Raw genomic sequence first — 16,488 nt, forward strand, 5'->3', positions numbered from 1 at the left:
CTGAGCCTCTTGGGTTTGCCGATCAGAAGGTCGGCGGTTTGAATCCCCGCAATGAAGTCAGCTCCCGTTGCTCGGTCCCTGCTCCTGCCATCCTAGCAGTTTGAAAGCACACCAGCGCAAGTAGATAAATAGGTACCGCTCCGGCGGGAAGGTAAATGGCGTTTCCGTGCGCTCTGGTTTCCGTCATGCGCCAGAAGCGGTTTAGTCCTGCTGGCCGCACGACCCAGAAAGCTGTCTGTGGAGAAACACCGGCTCCCTCGGCCCGAAAGTGAGATGAGCGGCGCAACCCCAGAGTTGCCTTTGACCGGACTTAACAGTCCAGGGGTACTTTACCTTTTACCTGTTTCCCGAAAGTATAGCTTGTTGGGAACGCTTTTGGGTAGAATGGTGGCTAAAAAGGAAGCTACCAAAGCAGTGATATCTTTGTCTGCCAGGAGAAACCTCGCTTGGCTTCTTCTCAGAGTTATGGGCCGGAGGTCCGACATTTCGCTCAGCATCAGTTGGCGACGTCTGCCGCGTAAAGGGCAAGCTAAGAGAACGTGGTCCATTGAATCGGGTCCTCCTTGGTTGCAGACACACAAAGGCACGCAGATATTTTGGGGGATAGCTCTGCGTTTGGACACCTCGTAAGAGATCGGCAGCAAATTTTGCATTCCGCATGTTGCAGGAATTTATGTATAGGTTGGGGAGGGGTTGCCCCTCCAGCAGATATCATGTACATGCAGCCCACTGCCAAAACCAGCACCATCACTTTTGTGACTTTTGTGCTTTGTCCCCACAAATCACTTCATCACGGTTTCTTCCTATCTATGCAAAGGGCCTTTGCTGCACGATACCAAATGTCAGAATTCACTGATCAATGTATCTATGTAATGGCTCATTGGGAAAACTTCAGAAATTCCTATAGACAGGTGAGCTCAGCTACTCAGCACCTGAGTGATAATCCTTGGCCTCCTGATACCTGAGTGCCAGACAGGTAGCCATTCCAGAAATAACAAGCCCAGATGAAGACAAAAGGGTGTGATGAACTTGGCTGGGAAACAGGGAAATGTAAAGATCTCTTTTGTTCCACTATATGGGTGTTTGGTGGAGGGCAAGGGGAACCATGGGGCAGGGTCCAGGATGCTCAGATTCCGGCCACCAGACCTCCCCTTTCATGATGCAACCATGATATAGTTTGGGGGGCTGTAACATGGGAATTAGCAGCTAATAAAATTTGGGTTCTCTTTTGTTCGGGGCTTCCATCTTGTTCCACCTGGTGGCAGGTGGGAGTCCGGTCGCGACTGTCTTCAATAAAGACCAAGCCTACTGGCTGCTGTTTTGCTCTGGTCTTCCTGGCTGGGGTCTTTGCTTTTTGTCCAAGGGAGCCCTCAGATTGAGGAGCCGGTTTTCATGTTATCAGATGCTGTTGGGCTGCAGGTGGACAATTTTGAAATTAGTTTGGGGGTTTATTTGAATATCTGATCAGCCTTGAGTGCGAGGCTTCTAGTTCATTATAAAGAGACGGGCCGTGGCTTTTTCGCTTTATTTCCCACAACGCCCTCCCTGTAAGGTTGGCCGGCGTGTGTTGTGCCCGGTTCCTTTTCAAGACGCCTCCGTTTAATGGCTGAGTGTCTGCATGGAGAATATTCTGTTTTTGACGCTCATCAAATTCGCAGGTGACACCAAACTGGGAGGGGCCCCAAAAACGCCACAGAAAACGGAATCGGCATTTGAGGCGACCTTAACAGATTGGAGAACTGGGCCCAAGCTAAAATGCATTTAAATAGGGATAAATGTCAGGTTTTGCACTGAGGCAGGAAGAACCAGATGCACAAATATAGGATAGGGGGAACCGGGAACTGGATCTGGGGGTCTTGGTGGACCACAAGCCAAACATGAATCAGTGTGATGCAGCAGAAAAAATAAATAAAAGCTAATGAAGTTCTAGGCTGCACCATAGAGGTCTAGTGTCCAGATCATGGGAATTAATTTTTGTTGTTGTTTAGTCATCTAGTTGTGTCTACCTCTCCGTGACCCCCTGGACCAGAGCACGCCAGGCCCTCCTGTCTTCCACTGCCTCCCAGTTTGGTCAAACTCATATGAGTAGCTTTGAGAACACTGTCCCACCATCTCGTCCTCTGTCGTCCCCTTCTCCTTGTGCCCTCCATCTTTCCCAACATCAGGGTCTTTTCCAGGGAGTCTTCTCTTCTCATGAGGTGGCCAAATCTTGGAGCCTCAGCTTCAGGATCTGTCCTTCCAGTGAGCACTCAGGGCTGATTTCCTTCCGAATGGAGAGGTTGGATCTTCTTGCAGTCCATGGGACTCTCCAGAGTCTCCTCCAGCACCAGAATTCAAAAGCATCCATTCTTCGGTGATCAGCCTTCTTGATGGTCCAGCTTTCACTTCCATACATCACTCCTGGGAAAACCATAGCTTTAACTATACAGACCTTTGTTGGCATGGTGATGTCTCTGCTTTTTAAGCAAAATTAATAGTCCCGCTCTATTCTGCCTTGGTCAGACCACACCTGGAATAATGCTTCCAGTTCTGGGCAGCACAATTTAAGATGGATGTTGACAAGGTGGGCAGGGGAGGGCGACCAAGATGATCAAGGGTCTGGAAACCAAGCCTGATGAGGAACGGTCGAAGGAGCTGGGGATGTTTAGCCTGGGAAAGAGGAGACAGCAGAGCCATCTTCCAATATGGGCTGTCACATGGGAGAGGGAGCAAGCTGGTTTCCTCCGGCTCCCGAGGGTTGGACTCGAACCCGTGGCTTCGAGCGATGAGAAGGGAGATTCCGACTCAACGGCAGTCAGAGCTGTTCTGACACCCGGTGGCGGACTCTCCTCCCTCGAAGGATTTTAAGCAGAAGTTTGAATCGCCCTCTATCCTGGATTCTTTCGCTGAGATTCCTGCATTGCAGGGGGTTGGAATAGATGACCGCTGGGGTTCCCTTTCACAGTTCCACGATTCTATCATTTGATCTGCTCCTTTAACCGGTCCTCTGTGTCAGCATGTAGGATCTGTAAGCTCCTTGCGGGCAGAGCCCTGTGTCCATTGACCCGGCTGTATAGGGATTTACAGAAGCTCTCAAATCCTGCTTTTTATTAGCGGGTTTTGTAAATTTTCACGTTTTCGGCCAACGCGGATTAAACTTCTAGAACGGAGCGTCAATAAAGGGGGGGGTCACCAGGGGGTGGGAGGGAGTAAATGGTGCATTTTTCAGAGCAAAAGTTATTGTCGGCGGCGACAGGAATGCACAGCTCGCCCCTCCGAAAAAAACTACTATCCCAAGTCGCATTAACATTTTTTTTTCCGCCACCGCGATTCCGCAAAGTAATCACATTGGAGAGAGCAGGGATTGGGAGGAAAAAGGAGGAGCGGGGTATTTTTATTTTTTATTTTTTGATTAGGAAACAAAATCTAAATGAGGGTTATGAATATTCATTAGGCGTGGAGATTAATATGCATAATTATGCAAATTAGACAGCAATTAAACACCGATTCTCCGGGGAAATGATTAGCACAAAAGGCTGCGGAATGGAAGCCTTGCAATTTTGAAAGAAGTTTCTGGTTAAATGAACAGTGAGGGGAGATGGGGAAGGCTGCGATTCACATAATAATAAGATGGAAAGGGGGAGCAGGAAACGATTCACACAATGGGGTGTTTTTGTGTGTGAGTGCGGCGTTGCACTTTTGCACACCCAGCCTTGCACACTCGCCTCGGGGCGTGCATCAAAGACCTTTGCATGCACAGTGCGATACCTTGGTTCCGTTCCGGAAATCCCGTTCCAAAACCAAAGCGTTCCAGAACTGAGGCAGCGCTTTCCCATAGAAAGTCATGCAAAACGGATCAATTTTTTAAAACAACCCCTAAAACCGCAATTGAACATGAAATTTACTATCCAACGAGACCATTGATCCATAAAATGAAAGCAAGAATCAATGCGCTGTGCTATATAATAAGGCAATATTGGAGATGATAAAAATTTAAAAAAAAAAAATTCTTCACCTGCACTGATGACGGTCATTGTTTGGTTTTTTTAAATCCATTTCTGCAGTCAATCAATCAATCAGTAGCTTAACTGGGTTCCGCACAGTCACACAAACAAATGAACCGAAAAAGCCTCATATACAAAACCGCAAAATAAATGGCAAAAGCGCCAAACTTAATCCGTTCCGGAAGTCCGTTTGACTTCTGAAATGTTCGGAAACCGAGTCGCGGCTTCTGATTGGCGCAGGCGCCCCGGAAACAATACCCGACAGCCGCATCAGACGTCCGGCTTCCGAAAAACATTCAAAAACCAAAGCACTTAATTCCGGGTTTTCGGCGTTTGGATACCAAGGCGTTTGAGAACCAAGGTACCACTGCAACACCATAAAATGGACCCATCTTCCTGTAGGAAACTGCTGTTGTGTCCCTGCAGGGCAGTGTTGCCAACACAGGCTGGCAGCATCTCTCCCGCCATTCGGGCCGCGGACATTCTCCACCCGATCTGGATGCGCCGGGATTCGAACCCGGCACACGTGCTCTGCCCATTCAGCCCCCTCGCCTCTGCCCGTCGGGTTGCGCTCCCCAGCTGGGCAAGTTGAGGAGGGCTGTTGCTTTGACTCCCTGCAAGCAGAAAGCTAGCAGCCCAGGGCGTGGGCCAATAGGGTCTGTTTCTGGGGGAATACGAAACCACTGGAACCATAACAATTTGGGGGAAATCAGTTTAACCAAATTAAGTGTGGGGCAACTCCCCCCCTCCAATATTTTGTTTCGGGTGTTGTTTTTTCAGAAGGCTACTGAAAATAATATGGATTTAACTAAAGTTGGGAAGTTCGCCGTTCTCCTCACCCCGCCTCTCCCCTCTTTTCTGTCGTTTGAACGCAAAATAGAACCTTTTCCCCATCCTGACACCCTAACTTTCTGCATGCAATTCCATCCCATGATGGAATTTAAAAATCTATCATCCAGTTCTGCTCTGAAGCTGAGTATCCCTGCATGGGAACATTGCAAAACAGGAAAAAGTCTCTTTAGTCTCTCTTAAACATCCAAATATTGCTCTGTTTGTGGAAGGAAAGCCATTTTAGCTTCAGGAGAACACTGTCTTTGAACGATGGGACTGCTTATCAAAGCTGATTCCTTTAAATAATAATAATAATAATAATTTCCTGGGCTGGTTTAATTTTTATTTCCCCCCCTTCTCCATCAGGTTTGGACGAGCGGCCGGCCTCTGGTTCCTGGGCAGTAGGAGATCAGAATAACTCCACGTTTGACCAAGTCAGGGTAAGGATAATTAGAAAACCACTTTGAAATAGAGCAAAAATTAATAATAATCTCTTTCCTTTTGAGAATCATTTTTTTGGGGGGGGTTGCAAAGAGGGGTGCATGCAATTGAATGAATGAATCTTTATTTGTTTCAGCCGTCGGCCATAGTAATAAAACAACAATACAATATAAAAAGAATAGGAAGAAAAGTTCAAATCACTAGTCAGTAAGACTTGATTTAAATCAATTTTCTTTACAGAAAGACTCCGCCTTGCTGGTCTGCTCTTAATACTGACAACCAGATGGAGGTTTCATTTTTGGAATAATAAATTTCCAGAGCCGTTTTTACAGTTATATCAAAAAATTACTGATTTGGTGATACAATTAGCAATACAGAAGGCAGATAATTGTGAAATTATGGCGAGGTTTAATAAGTTAACTGTGTATATGCGGACGACATTTTCTGCTGTACTTTATTGGAAGGAGAAAAATAATCGTTTCGTGAATAACAATTTGGACAATTTATTTAACTAAAACAATAACTTTGTAGCCTATGTTTGTTAACTGATGTGGTTAAACGATTATACCTTAGAATGAAAACTAATAATAATAATAATAATAATAATAATAATAATAATAATAAACAACTTAGGCTGAGTTTTAGCACGCATGAAAAGCTTAAAACAAATCCTTATTTCCTTGTAGCCTTTGGACTATAATGCAACTTAAATAGAAAATCTTCCCCCCCCCCAAAAAAAGCGTTTTATTTTAAAAATCTGATTTAATTTTTTTAAAAATCCGATTTATTTATTTTTTTAACCATTGATTTTTACCCATCCTGTTGCTTTTGTTTTTTAAGGACCCATTCCTACAATATTTTCTTTCTCCTTCTTCCAGCAGGGCTACGGCGAGGGCTCCCACTACGGCGAGCACAGAGAACTCCCATCCCATAATAGCCTATCTTCGTCATCATTCCTGGGGTCTGGGATCGTAGGTGAGAGCCGCTGCGTTGGCGGGGAAAACCTTCCTGTTCCAAAATTTCTCGCCGGAGGTGCATCGCGATGTGGGGTGGGCTAGATGTCCGCTGGGGTGTCCCAAACTTTATTTTTCGCAGCAGTAGCTGCTGCCAGCCAGTGCAGACACGACTAAAGTCAATGGGACATTTGTTGCAGCGAGCGGCACAGGCCATATCTAGCTTTCTGTGTTCAGGGTTGCCGAGGGTGGTCACTTCGGGCGTGCTGGATCGGCTCTGCGTTTCACTTTGCGTGCAGAACGGGAGAACAAGGGCGCCTCTGAGCATGCACTGAGTGCCGGAACGAGCTTTTTCAGTACGGGGCAGCTGCTTTCGCACACAGAGCCGGGAGGGCTGCGGCCGGACAGCTTGAGTTTTGGGATTCGAACCCGCGCCCTAGTCTACTGCCCTAACCTCTAAACCACATGGGTGCGGTCCACAAAGACGGGGAATAATAAAATAATAATAATAATAAATTATTTATATCCCGCCCTCCCCAGCCGAAGCCAGGCTCAGAGCGGCTAACATCGGTAAAAATAACATAAATCATAATCGATTAATTGAAAGACATTCTAAAATCAATTCATTCCAAAATCAATTCAATAATAATAAAATTTAATTTAATTATTTTACTAGGGCGGTTCATAAAAAGCTTTTTATTAAAAATACCTGCTCCAAAGGTCTTCTCTTACTACCCTGGGGATTATATAGCTATATCTGGAATTTCCATGCATATCAGTTAATATCTTGACCCCCCTCCACAAAAATAGATGTTTAATTTGCTGTTTTCCTATGTCGTGAAGGCTAAAATTTCAGTTCAGTGGAGGGGGGTCAAGATATTAACAGATATCCATGGAATTTCAGATATAGCTATATAATCCCATGTGTAGTAAAATAAGACCTTTGGAGCAGGAGTTTAATATATATAAAAAACCCACAATTTTTTATGAACCGCCCTAAGGGGGAACCCCAAAGTGAATTTTTTGGGGGGAGCCACCTTTGTCCATCTTTGACCGACCACAACAGTTTGCATCCTGCCCTTCCCCTCTTCCGAAACGCCCCCCTCTTGAGTCTGAGACTCTGCTAATCCCCGCTAATCCGGGTGGTTTTTTGGGGGGGGGAGAGAAAGAGGGAAGGCCGAGGGGGGTGTCTGTTAATTCACCTGCGCCGATAAATAAATAGATGCCAATCAAATCTCCATTGATCTCGGCTCCCTTTTGCAAAATTGCATACCTACAAACGAATTTTAGGTTTTATTTTATTGGGGGGGGTTGCGAATAGCGGTTAACTAGTCTGGGAGCCGATAAGCCCTGGGTGGATCGTTATTTCTAGCAATTAACTCCTTTTCCGAAAAGACCCGGCCTGCTAATCTAGCTGGCGTTGTGAGCCGCTACCGTATTGGACAATGGTTTTTAATCGGTTCAGGCTGACCAAGACACACACACACACACCCGGCCTCCCCCCACCACGCCAATCGCTGCCTTTAATCTCTTCCACCTTATCTCGCCTCCTTCCTCTCTTGCCACTCCCCCCCCCCAAAAAAATTGCATTTTTAATACAATTGTTGCAGGGGTGGCCAATACCCAAGAGACCGTGATCTACTTACAGAGTTCAAAACTGGCAGAGATCTACCCCCTTTTTTGGGGGTTCAGGGATCACAGTTGCTGAGCTTTTTTTAGCAAGGAAAACCCTGTTTTTAGGGGTTAAAGTTGTTGCGCTTGAGGAGCCAGTGATCTACTAGTGATCTGCCACAGACATCCCGTGATCTACCGATAGATCACAGTCTACCTGTTGGACGTGCCTGAATTATTGGATCCAGACATTTTCCGTTCTGCTTCCTGGAACCTCGGGCAAATGTGTCGGCTGTGGCTTTTGCGTCTACTTTTCTTAACCGCGGTTTAGCGTTAACCCTGGTTTGGTTTAAAAAAATAGATATTCAGATGATCCGGACATTTTTCATTCTGGTCCCTGGGACCCTGAGCAAATGCGTCAGCTCTGGGTTTTGCGCCTGCTTTTCTGAACCGCGGTTTAGCTTTGGATTTTTGCGCCTGCTTTTTTTAACCATGGTTTAGCTTAGAGAGAGAGAGAGATGTCCAGACATTTTTCATTCTGGTCCCTGGGACCCTGAGAAAATGGGTCAGCTCTGGGCTTTCCACCTGCTTTTCTTAACCACGGTTTAGCGTTAACCCTGGTTGTTGTTGTAATGTAATAGATGTTCAGACATTTTTCGTTCTGGTCCCTGGGACCCTGGGCAAATGCGTCAGCTCTGAGTTTTGCGCCTGCTTTTCTGAACCGCGGTTTAGCTTTGGATTTTTGCGCCTGCTTTTCTTAACCATGGTTTAGCTGGTAGCGGGAGAGAGAGAGATGTTCAGACATTTTTCGTTCTGGTCCCTGGGACCATGAGCAAATGCGTCAGGTCTGGGTTTTGCGCCTGCTTTTCTTAACCGCGGTTTAGCTTTGGATTTTTGCGCCTGCTTTCCTTAACCATGGTTTAGCTGGGGGAGAGAGAGAGAGAGAGATGTCCAGATATTTTTCATTCTGGTCCCTGGGACCCTGGGCAAATGTGTCAGCTTTGGGTTTTGCGCCTCCTTTTCTTAACCATGGTTTAGCTGGGAGAGAGAGAGAGAGAGATGTTCAGACATTTTTCATTCTGGTCCCTGGGACCCTGGGCAAATGTGTCAGCTCTGGGTTTTGCACCTGCTTTTCTTAACCGCGGTTTAGCTTTGGATTTTTGTGCCTGCTTTTCTTAACCATGGTTTAGCTGGAGGAGAGAGAGAGAGAGAGAGAGAGAGAGATATCCAGACATTTTTCATTCTGGTCCCTGGGACCCTGAGCAAATGGGTCAGCTCTGGGCTTTCCACCTGCTTTTCTTAACCACGGTTTAGCGTTAACCCTGGCTGTTGTTGTAATGTAATAGATGTTCAGACATTTTTCGTTCTGGTCCCTGGGACCCTGAGCAAATGCGTCAACTCTGGGTTTTGCGCCTGCTTTTCTGAACCGCGATTTAGCTTTGGATTTTTGCGCCTGCTTTTCTTAACCACGGTTTAGCGTTAACCCTGGTGCGTGTGTATGTGTGTGAGAAAATAAATAAGGGGGAAACTCGCGGTTCTCTCACCAGGCAGAGGCAATTTAGGCCCAAGATCTGGCAACAAAACCCGGCGGTGTTCATTTTTTTGTACGGAGTGGAGGGAGAAATAAGGGGGGGCCCTGCGAGAGGCCGTCCTCCGCGTGGCAAATTTAGCTCCTAAACCGCTTTGACAGAGGCGGGGGGGAATTAGGTCAGTTAAAAGATTTTGCCCTGCAACCCCGCGACCTCTTGCTGACTTAACGCTAAGCCTCTCCAGAGAGTCGGGGAATGTGGGCGTCGGGGAAAAGCATAGGGTGGCCGTATTTCAACATTTGTTTGTGTGGGGTTTTTTGCAAAATCTCCAAAAGAAAAATGAAGTTTTTTTACACAGACACACATACTTTTTTTAAAGGAACGTCGCCAAAAAATAAAAGTCAGCGATTCCAATAAGGGAATGCCCTATGACGGGGTTCCCCTCCCCCCGGGACATTTTAGCCGCTTTCCGGAAGAATTCCGCCCGGATGCCATTTTCTGCGGACGGATCCTGGCTACGTCTGGGGAATTACAGCCGTACGGCAGCCCTAAGCAATATTACGTTTTTGCCAGTTTACTTGTTTGTTAGACACCAGGGTAATTCCCAGCTCTTCCTCTCCTTCAAATTGGAACCAGGAAAGGCCGTTTGAGGGTGCATGGCAGTGAATCTTGCCATGCGCTTTCCTTAGAAGGTGACCCGGAAACTGTAACTAATCCAGAATGCGGCAGCCAGACTGGGGACTGGGAGTGGAGACCATGTAACCCCGGTCCTGAAAGACCTGCATTGGCTCCCAGGACATTTCAAAGTGTTGGTGCTGACCTTGAAAGCCCTAAACGGCCCAGTAGACCTGAAGGAGCATCTCCACCCCCATCGTCCAACCCGGACACCGGAGTCCCTCTCCCAAGGGCCTTCTGGCGGTTCCCTCCCTGTGAGAAGCGAGGTTGCAGGGAACAAGGCAGAGGGCCTTCTCGGTGGTGACACCCTCCCTTCAGACAGGAATGATTTTAAAGCACACTTCTCTCTATCCTATATTATTATCATCGTGGTTATCTCCCGCTTGGACTACTGCCATGCGCTCTCCGTGGGGCTACCTTTGAAGGTGACCCGGAAACTGCAACTAATCCAGAATGCGGCAGCCAGACAGGGAACTGGGAATGGAGACCACATAACACTGGTCCTGAAAGACCTACATTGGCTCCCAGTATGTTTCTGAGCACAATTCAAAGTGTTGATGCTGACCTTGAAAGCCCTAAACGGCCTCATCCCTTCGTCTCCATCTTCCCTCCCTGTGAGAAGCGAGGTTGCAGGGAACCAGGCAGAGGGCCTTCTCGGTGGTGGCCCCTGCCCTGTGGAACTCCCTCCCACCAGATGTCAAGAACTATGCAACTTTTAGGCGGCACCTGAAGGCATTTTTGGAAGGAAAAAAATAATAACACCCTTCTTGCCATACGTCTGGACAAAAGGCAGTCGCATTTCGTAAGGCAGTCTTCTTCATCTGACATCGCTTGAGATATAAAGGCCTGGGGTGTACAGGGAGGGGGAAATGGTGGGGTTGTCCCCCAAATTTTCCCGTTTCCTCCAGTTTGTCAAAAACAAATAATGGGGGCAGGGGGGGAGAGAGAGAGAGAAGAAAAAATAGACGGGGACATAGAGGGCCTTCTCGGTAGTGGCGCCCGCCCTGTGGAACTTCCTCCCACCAGATGTCAAGAACTATGCAACTTTTAAGAGACATCTGAAGGTAGCCTTGTATAGGGAAGGGTTTTTTGTGTGTTTTTTGAAGATTTAATGTTTTATTATGTTTTTATATTTGTTATTATCATTATCAACTACACCCTGTCCTATTTCCACATTAATCTGCGTTTCCTTTCTTCCTTTCCGAAAACCCATACGGAAATGTGTATTTTTAAGTCCCAATTTCATCGCAAAAGGTGTTTTTCAACGCCTCCTTTTGTCTCGCCCGGACGCCTCTCCAAAAATTCGGCAGAATGCATTTCTCAAAATGCAGAGGAAGGAGTGCGGACTCCAGGATGGCAGGATTTCGCCCTGATCTGTGCATTCATTTGGGAGGTTTTAACGTTTTGGGTAAAGGGTGGTATTATTATTATTATTATTATTATTATTATTATTATTATTATAAGCTTCGGTTAAAAACCTGAGCTCAAGTGCTCCCAGGACTGTTTGCCCTCACTCCTTTGCTCTGTCCTCAAAAATAAAAGTTGGAATGGGAACCCCAGAGGTCATGCAATCCAACCCCCCCCCCCCCGGTTTTGGGTGCTCACAGACTCTTCCCCCCCCCCCTTTCCTCTTCTTCCTTTCTCTAGGGAAAGGCACAGAAAGAGGTGCCTACCCGTTCGGAAGAGATATGCCGGCTCTGAACCAGGTGAGCAAAAACTTCTTTAACTTATCCACTATCTCCTTTTGCTATTCGGGGTTTTGCCGGTACAGATCTTGGCAGGCGTTTGGTTTCCCAGAGCCCACCAGCAAATGGCACAAAAGCTCAGATATTTGCGGGTATTTGCAGGTAGACTGCTGCAGAACGTGGAGGTTTCGTTCGGCGACAAGACCCCCCAGCGGTTTGCGGCGAAAACTCCCAACTCCAAGATGCCTTTGCACCTTCGTTTTTTGCACCCGAGAAATCAGATTTCCCTGCTCATTTTAGATGCTTTTGCCCGGATTTCCCGCATTGCAGCGGGTTGGGCTGGATGAGCACTGGAGGGCCCTTCCCGACTTCACAATCCTGTACTCTCTCTCCCTCTAACCAAGACGCTGCTTAAAAACCCGCAGCGGTTTCCCCCGACGTTGCGTTTCCGAAACAGCTGCGTGGGGACTGGCTCCTCGGTGCAATTTAATTTTTAAAAGCGGAGGAGCATAAATGCTAGCCGACGATGGGTTTTAATGTTCTGCATTTCTATGTGGGGTTTGGGGGGGAATTGTTTGCAGGGAGGTGGCGTGGGGAGGGGGAGTGAAGATAGGGGGCAGGATCCGAACGCAGCAGCAGCAAAGCTGCCCCTATAGCTCTGCACTGAGAGTCACTTTCCGCTTCTCCCCAAAGGCATTAGTCCTCATGGTTTCAGGGGGAAGCCGAAACACACGGCTTTCTCTGAAGCTGAGCCATGGGTCACACAATGGCATATGCTGCCTGGCTGCTGCTCTCGCACCCACAACCAGGCCACAACTGTGCACCCGAAGGACCAGGTGCGCAGCCTGGGAGTCATTCTGGACTCACAGCTGTCCATGGAGGGGCAGGTCAGTTCTGTGTCCAGGGCAGCTACATCTGGTACGCAGGATGAGACCCTCCCTGCTCGCAGACTGTATGGTCAGAGTGGCGCATGCTCTGGTTATCTCCCGCTTGGACTACTGCCACGCGCTCTCCGTGTGGCTACCTTGGAAGGTGACCCGGAAACTGCAACTAATCCAGAATGCGGCAGCCAGACTGGGGACTGGGAGCGGCCGCCGAGACCACATAACACCGGTCCTGAAAGACCTACATTGGCTCCCAGGACATTTCCAAGCACAATTCAAAGTGTTGAGGCTGACCTTGAAAGCCCTAAGTGGCCCAGTATACCTGAAGGAGCGTCTCCACCCCCATCGTCCAGCCCGGACACCAGGGTCCATCTCCTGAGGGCCTTCTGGCAGTTCTGTCATTGCGAGAAGCAAAGCTACAGGGAACCAGGCAGAGGGCCTTCTCGGTGGTGGCGCCCGCCCTGTGGAACGCCCTCCCGTCAGATGTCAAGGAGAAAAACAACTACCAAACTTTTAGAAGACATCTGAAGGCATCCCTGTTTAGGGAAGCTTTTAATGTTTAATAGGTTATTGTATTTTAGTGTTTTGTTGGAAGCCGCCCAGAGTGGCTGGGGAAGCCCAGCCAGATGGGCGGGGTATAAATATTATTATTATTATTCCCTCTTTTTCACGGACGCTGTTGTCTTCCTCTCTCTCTCGTCCCCGCAGCCCGGCTTCCTGCCCGGCGAAATGGGGATTTCGAGCCCCAGTGCATTGTCGCCGACGGGGGTGAAGGGCAGTTCGCAATATTACCCGTACGCCAACAACCCTCGCCGGAGAGGGGCGGACAGCAGCATAGGTACGTGCACGGGCTGGCAGCATCTCTCCTTTCCCACCCTGCTTGGAGAAGCCAGGAATCAGACCTGTTCATTGGCCCTTGTAGCTGAATATTGCCTGCACGGACCGGCAGCCGCTCTCCTTTCCCACCCTTCTTAGCGAGACCGGGAATCAGACCTGTGCATTGGCCCATCTAGCTGAATATTGCCTGCACGGACCGGCAGCCACTCTCCTTTCCCACCCTGCTCAGAGATACCAAGAATCAGACCTGTTCATTGGCCCATGTAGCTAAATATTGCCTGCACGGACTGGCAGAAGCTCTCCTTTCCCACCCTGCTCAGAGATACCAAGAATCAGACCTGTTCATTGGCCCATCTAGCTGAATATTGCCTACACGGACCGGCAGAAGCTCTCCTTTCCCCACCCCCCAGCTCTTCATTTATTCCCCCCCCCCTCCACATTTATTACGGGGCAGAACAGAGAGAGAGGTGCGTACAGGAAACGCTCCGCTCCGCTTCCAGACATCTGGCATTCATTGCGGGAAAGGAATCTCTGGAATGGAGGCTTGCTGGAGAACTCAGCCATGTGCAAAAAAAAAAAAGCAAGCTTCATCCCCCCCCCTTTTTTTAAACCTTGCCTAAGTTATTCTACTTTATTTTGGGGCGGCTGTAGTCAAGGAAGCAGACAATACCCCACCCCCAAATAAATCAACCTTCAATAGCCGCCCTTTTCAGTCTGATTTCTCTGCACAATGAGGTCTAGAAACCTGCTGTCCCGGAAATAAAAACACAACCGAGATTCTCCAGAAGTTGGCAAGCGCAGGCATCTTGCACCGAGTCGAAACATCGCTTCATCCAGCTCTGGCTGGCAGCAGCTCTTTGGGGTTTCCGGCAGGGAGTCTCTCCCGACCCCCTCCCAGGCGAAGACGCATTTTCTTGCAAAATGCCCCCAAACCTATGCTTTTTCTGCCTGTGCTCCCCTCCCCAGCAAAGACACATTTTCTTGCAAAATGCCCCAAACCTAGCTTTTTCTGCCTGTTCCCCCCTCCCCAGCGAAGACGCTTTTTCTTGCAAAATGCCCCAAACCTAGCTTTTTCTGCCTGTTCCCCCATCCCCAGCGAAGACGCATTTTCTTGCAAAATGCCCTATTATCCTTTCTTCCTGCCTGTTCCCCCAGCCCCCCAGCAAAGAGGCATTTTCTTGCAAAACCATTTTTGTGTGTGCAAAGAAATAAAATAATAAAATCCCATGAACATTCCCTGTCTGGAAAGGGGCGTGGGGCCGCTCTGCCTGCGCAACACCACACGCCCCCCCCAACGGTCTCCCTCCTGCACAATTTCCTGCCCCTTTCCCTCCCCCCGTTTTTCGCTTTCATCCCCCCGCCTTGGAACTAATGAAATCCACCTGTTCTGGCGGAGAGCAGGTTCACTCCGTTAAATGCCTCTCCTCCCCCCCCCCAGCCTGCTCTGGCCTGCGGGGTCTTAGCGCCGAGCTTTTGGAGACCCGTCTCCCAAAGGGGGTTGTGCCACACACAAAAAAAGGATATTTAAAACTTTATGGGATTCCGGAGCCCCTATCCAGCCGCCGAGACCACATAACACTGGTCTTGAAAGACCTTCATTGGCTCCCAGGACGTTTCCGGGCACAATTCAAAGGGTTGGTGCTGACCTTGAAAGCCCTAAATGGCCCAGTATCCCTGAAGGAGGGTCTCCACCCCCATCGTCCGGCCCGGACACCTGGGTCCATCTCCCGAGGGCCTTCTGGTGGTTCCCTCCCTGTGAGAAGTGAGGTTACAGGGAACCAGGCAGAGGGCCTTCTCGGTGGTGGCACCTGCCCTGTGGAACGCCCTCCCGTCAGATGTCAAGGAAATAAACAACTATCTGACTTTTAGAAGACATCTGAAGGCAGCCCTGTTTAGGGAAGCTTTTAATGTTTAATAGACTATTGTATTTTAATAGTCTGTTGGAAGCCGCCCAGAGTGGCTACGGAAACCCAGCCAGATGGGCGGAGTTTAAATAATAAATTATTATTATTATTATTATTATTATTATTATTATTATTAGCGCCCAGGGAGAAAGGGGCAACAGAGTCCTTTGTCTCCCCCGGAGATAAGCAGCGGTACCTTGGTTCTCAAACTTAATACATTCCGGAAGTCCGTCCCAAAAGTGTTCCAAAAAGAAAATCGCGCTGCTTTCCCATAGAAAGTCATGCAAAACGGATTAATCCGCCCCAGACTTTTAAAAACAACCCCTAAAACAGCCATTTAACATGAATTTTGCTATCTAACGAGACCATTGATCCATAAAATGAAAGCAAGAATCAATGTACTGTACTATAAAATAAATAAGGCAGTATTGTAGATGATAAAGATTAAAAAAAATAAAAATTTGCCTGCACTGATGATGGTCATGGTTTGGATGGGGGGCTTTTATCCATTTCCACAGTCACACAATCAATCAATCAATCAATCAGTAGCTGAACTGGGTTCTGCACAGTCACAAAAACAAATGAATCGAGAAAGCCTCCAAAACAAAATCGCAAAATAAAGAGCGAAAACAAAAGCGCCAGACTTAATCCGTTCTGGAAGTCCATTTGACTTCCGAAATGTTCGGAAACCGAGGCGCAGCTTCTGATTGGCGCAGGCGCCCCGGAAACAATACCCGACAGCCACGTCGGACGTCCGGCTTCCGAAAAACGTTCAAAAACCAAAGCACGCACTTTCGGGTTTTCGGTGTTTGGGAACCAAGGAACCACTGTATACAGGTAGCAGTATGCAGTTTTGGGGGGGTTCCCATTGGGAAATCTAGTTGCGCCCCTCCCCGTGAGAACAAGATGTTTTGGGGGAGTCTCTTTAAAGCAGCTTTCGGGTCTTGAGTTCGAGAATGAAACCCTCAAGATTACAGCACCGAAACCAGGAATACTAAAAATACCCCCAGCCCGTCCCAAAATAGCGAGCTGTGTGGTCATAACCGGAAGAGCGAAACGTCCCGGGGGACCTTTTTCGAAACGGATCATGGCCTCTGGGCTCGCGCCCGTAATATATCCGTCGGACTTTGTGCATGGCTCGGAGACTTATTCCTT

At 48.2% G+C, this 16,488-nt stretch overlaps 1 protein-coding gene across 12 annotated transcripts in view; it reads left to right on the forward strand.

The window, feature by feature from the left end:
- The window catches only part of TCF3 (transcription factor 3), an 88,666-nt gene that overhangs the window by 41,825 nt on the left and 30,353 nt on the right, over positions 1-16,488 (forward strand). For 4 of the 12 annotated variants that reach the window (XM_053372880.1, XM_053372881.1, XM_053372879.1 and 1 more), the window contains exons 4-7: positions 5,178-5,254; positions 6,134-6,230; positions 11,671-11,729; positions 13,301-13,430. In XM_053372880.1, the coding sequence (XP_053228855.1) occupies positions 5,178-5,254; positions 6,134-6,230; positions 11,671-11,729; positions 13,301-13,430 (363 nt within the window). The remainder of the gene's footprint in view (positions 1-5,177; positions 5,255-6,133; positions 6,231-11,670; positions 11,730-13,300; positions 13,431-16,488) is intronic. The other 8 variants (XM_053372883.1, XM_053372884.1, XM_053372882.1 and 5 more) reach the window with 3 other exon arrangements.

Source organism: Podarcis raffonei, chromosome 18, assembly GCF_027172205.1.
Source record: "Podarcis raffonei isolate rPodRaf1 chromosome 18, rPodRaf1.pri, whole genome shotgun sequence".
Lineage (NCBI taxonomy): Eukaryota > Metazoa > Chordata > Lepidosauria > Squamata > Lacertidae > Podarcis > Podarcis raffonei.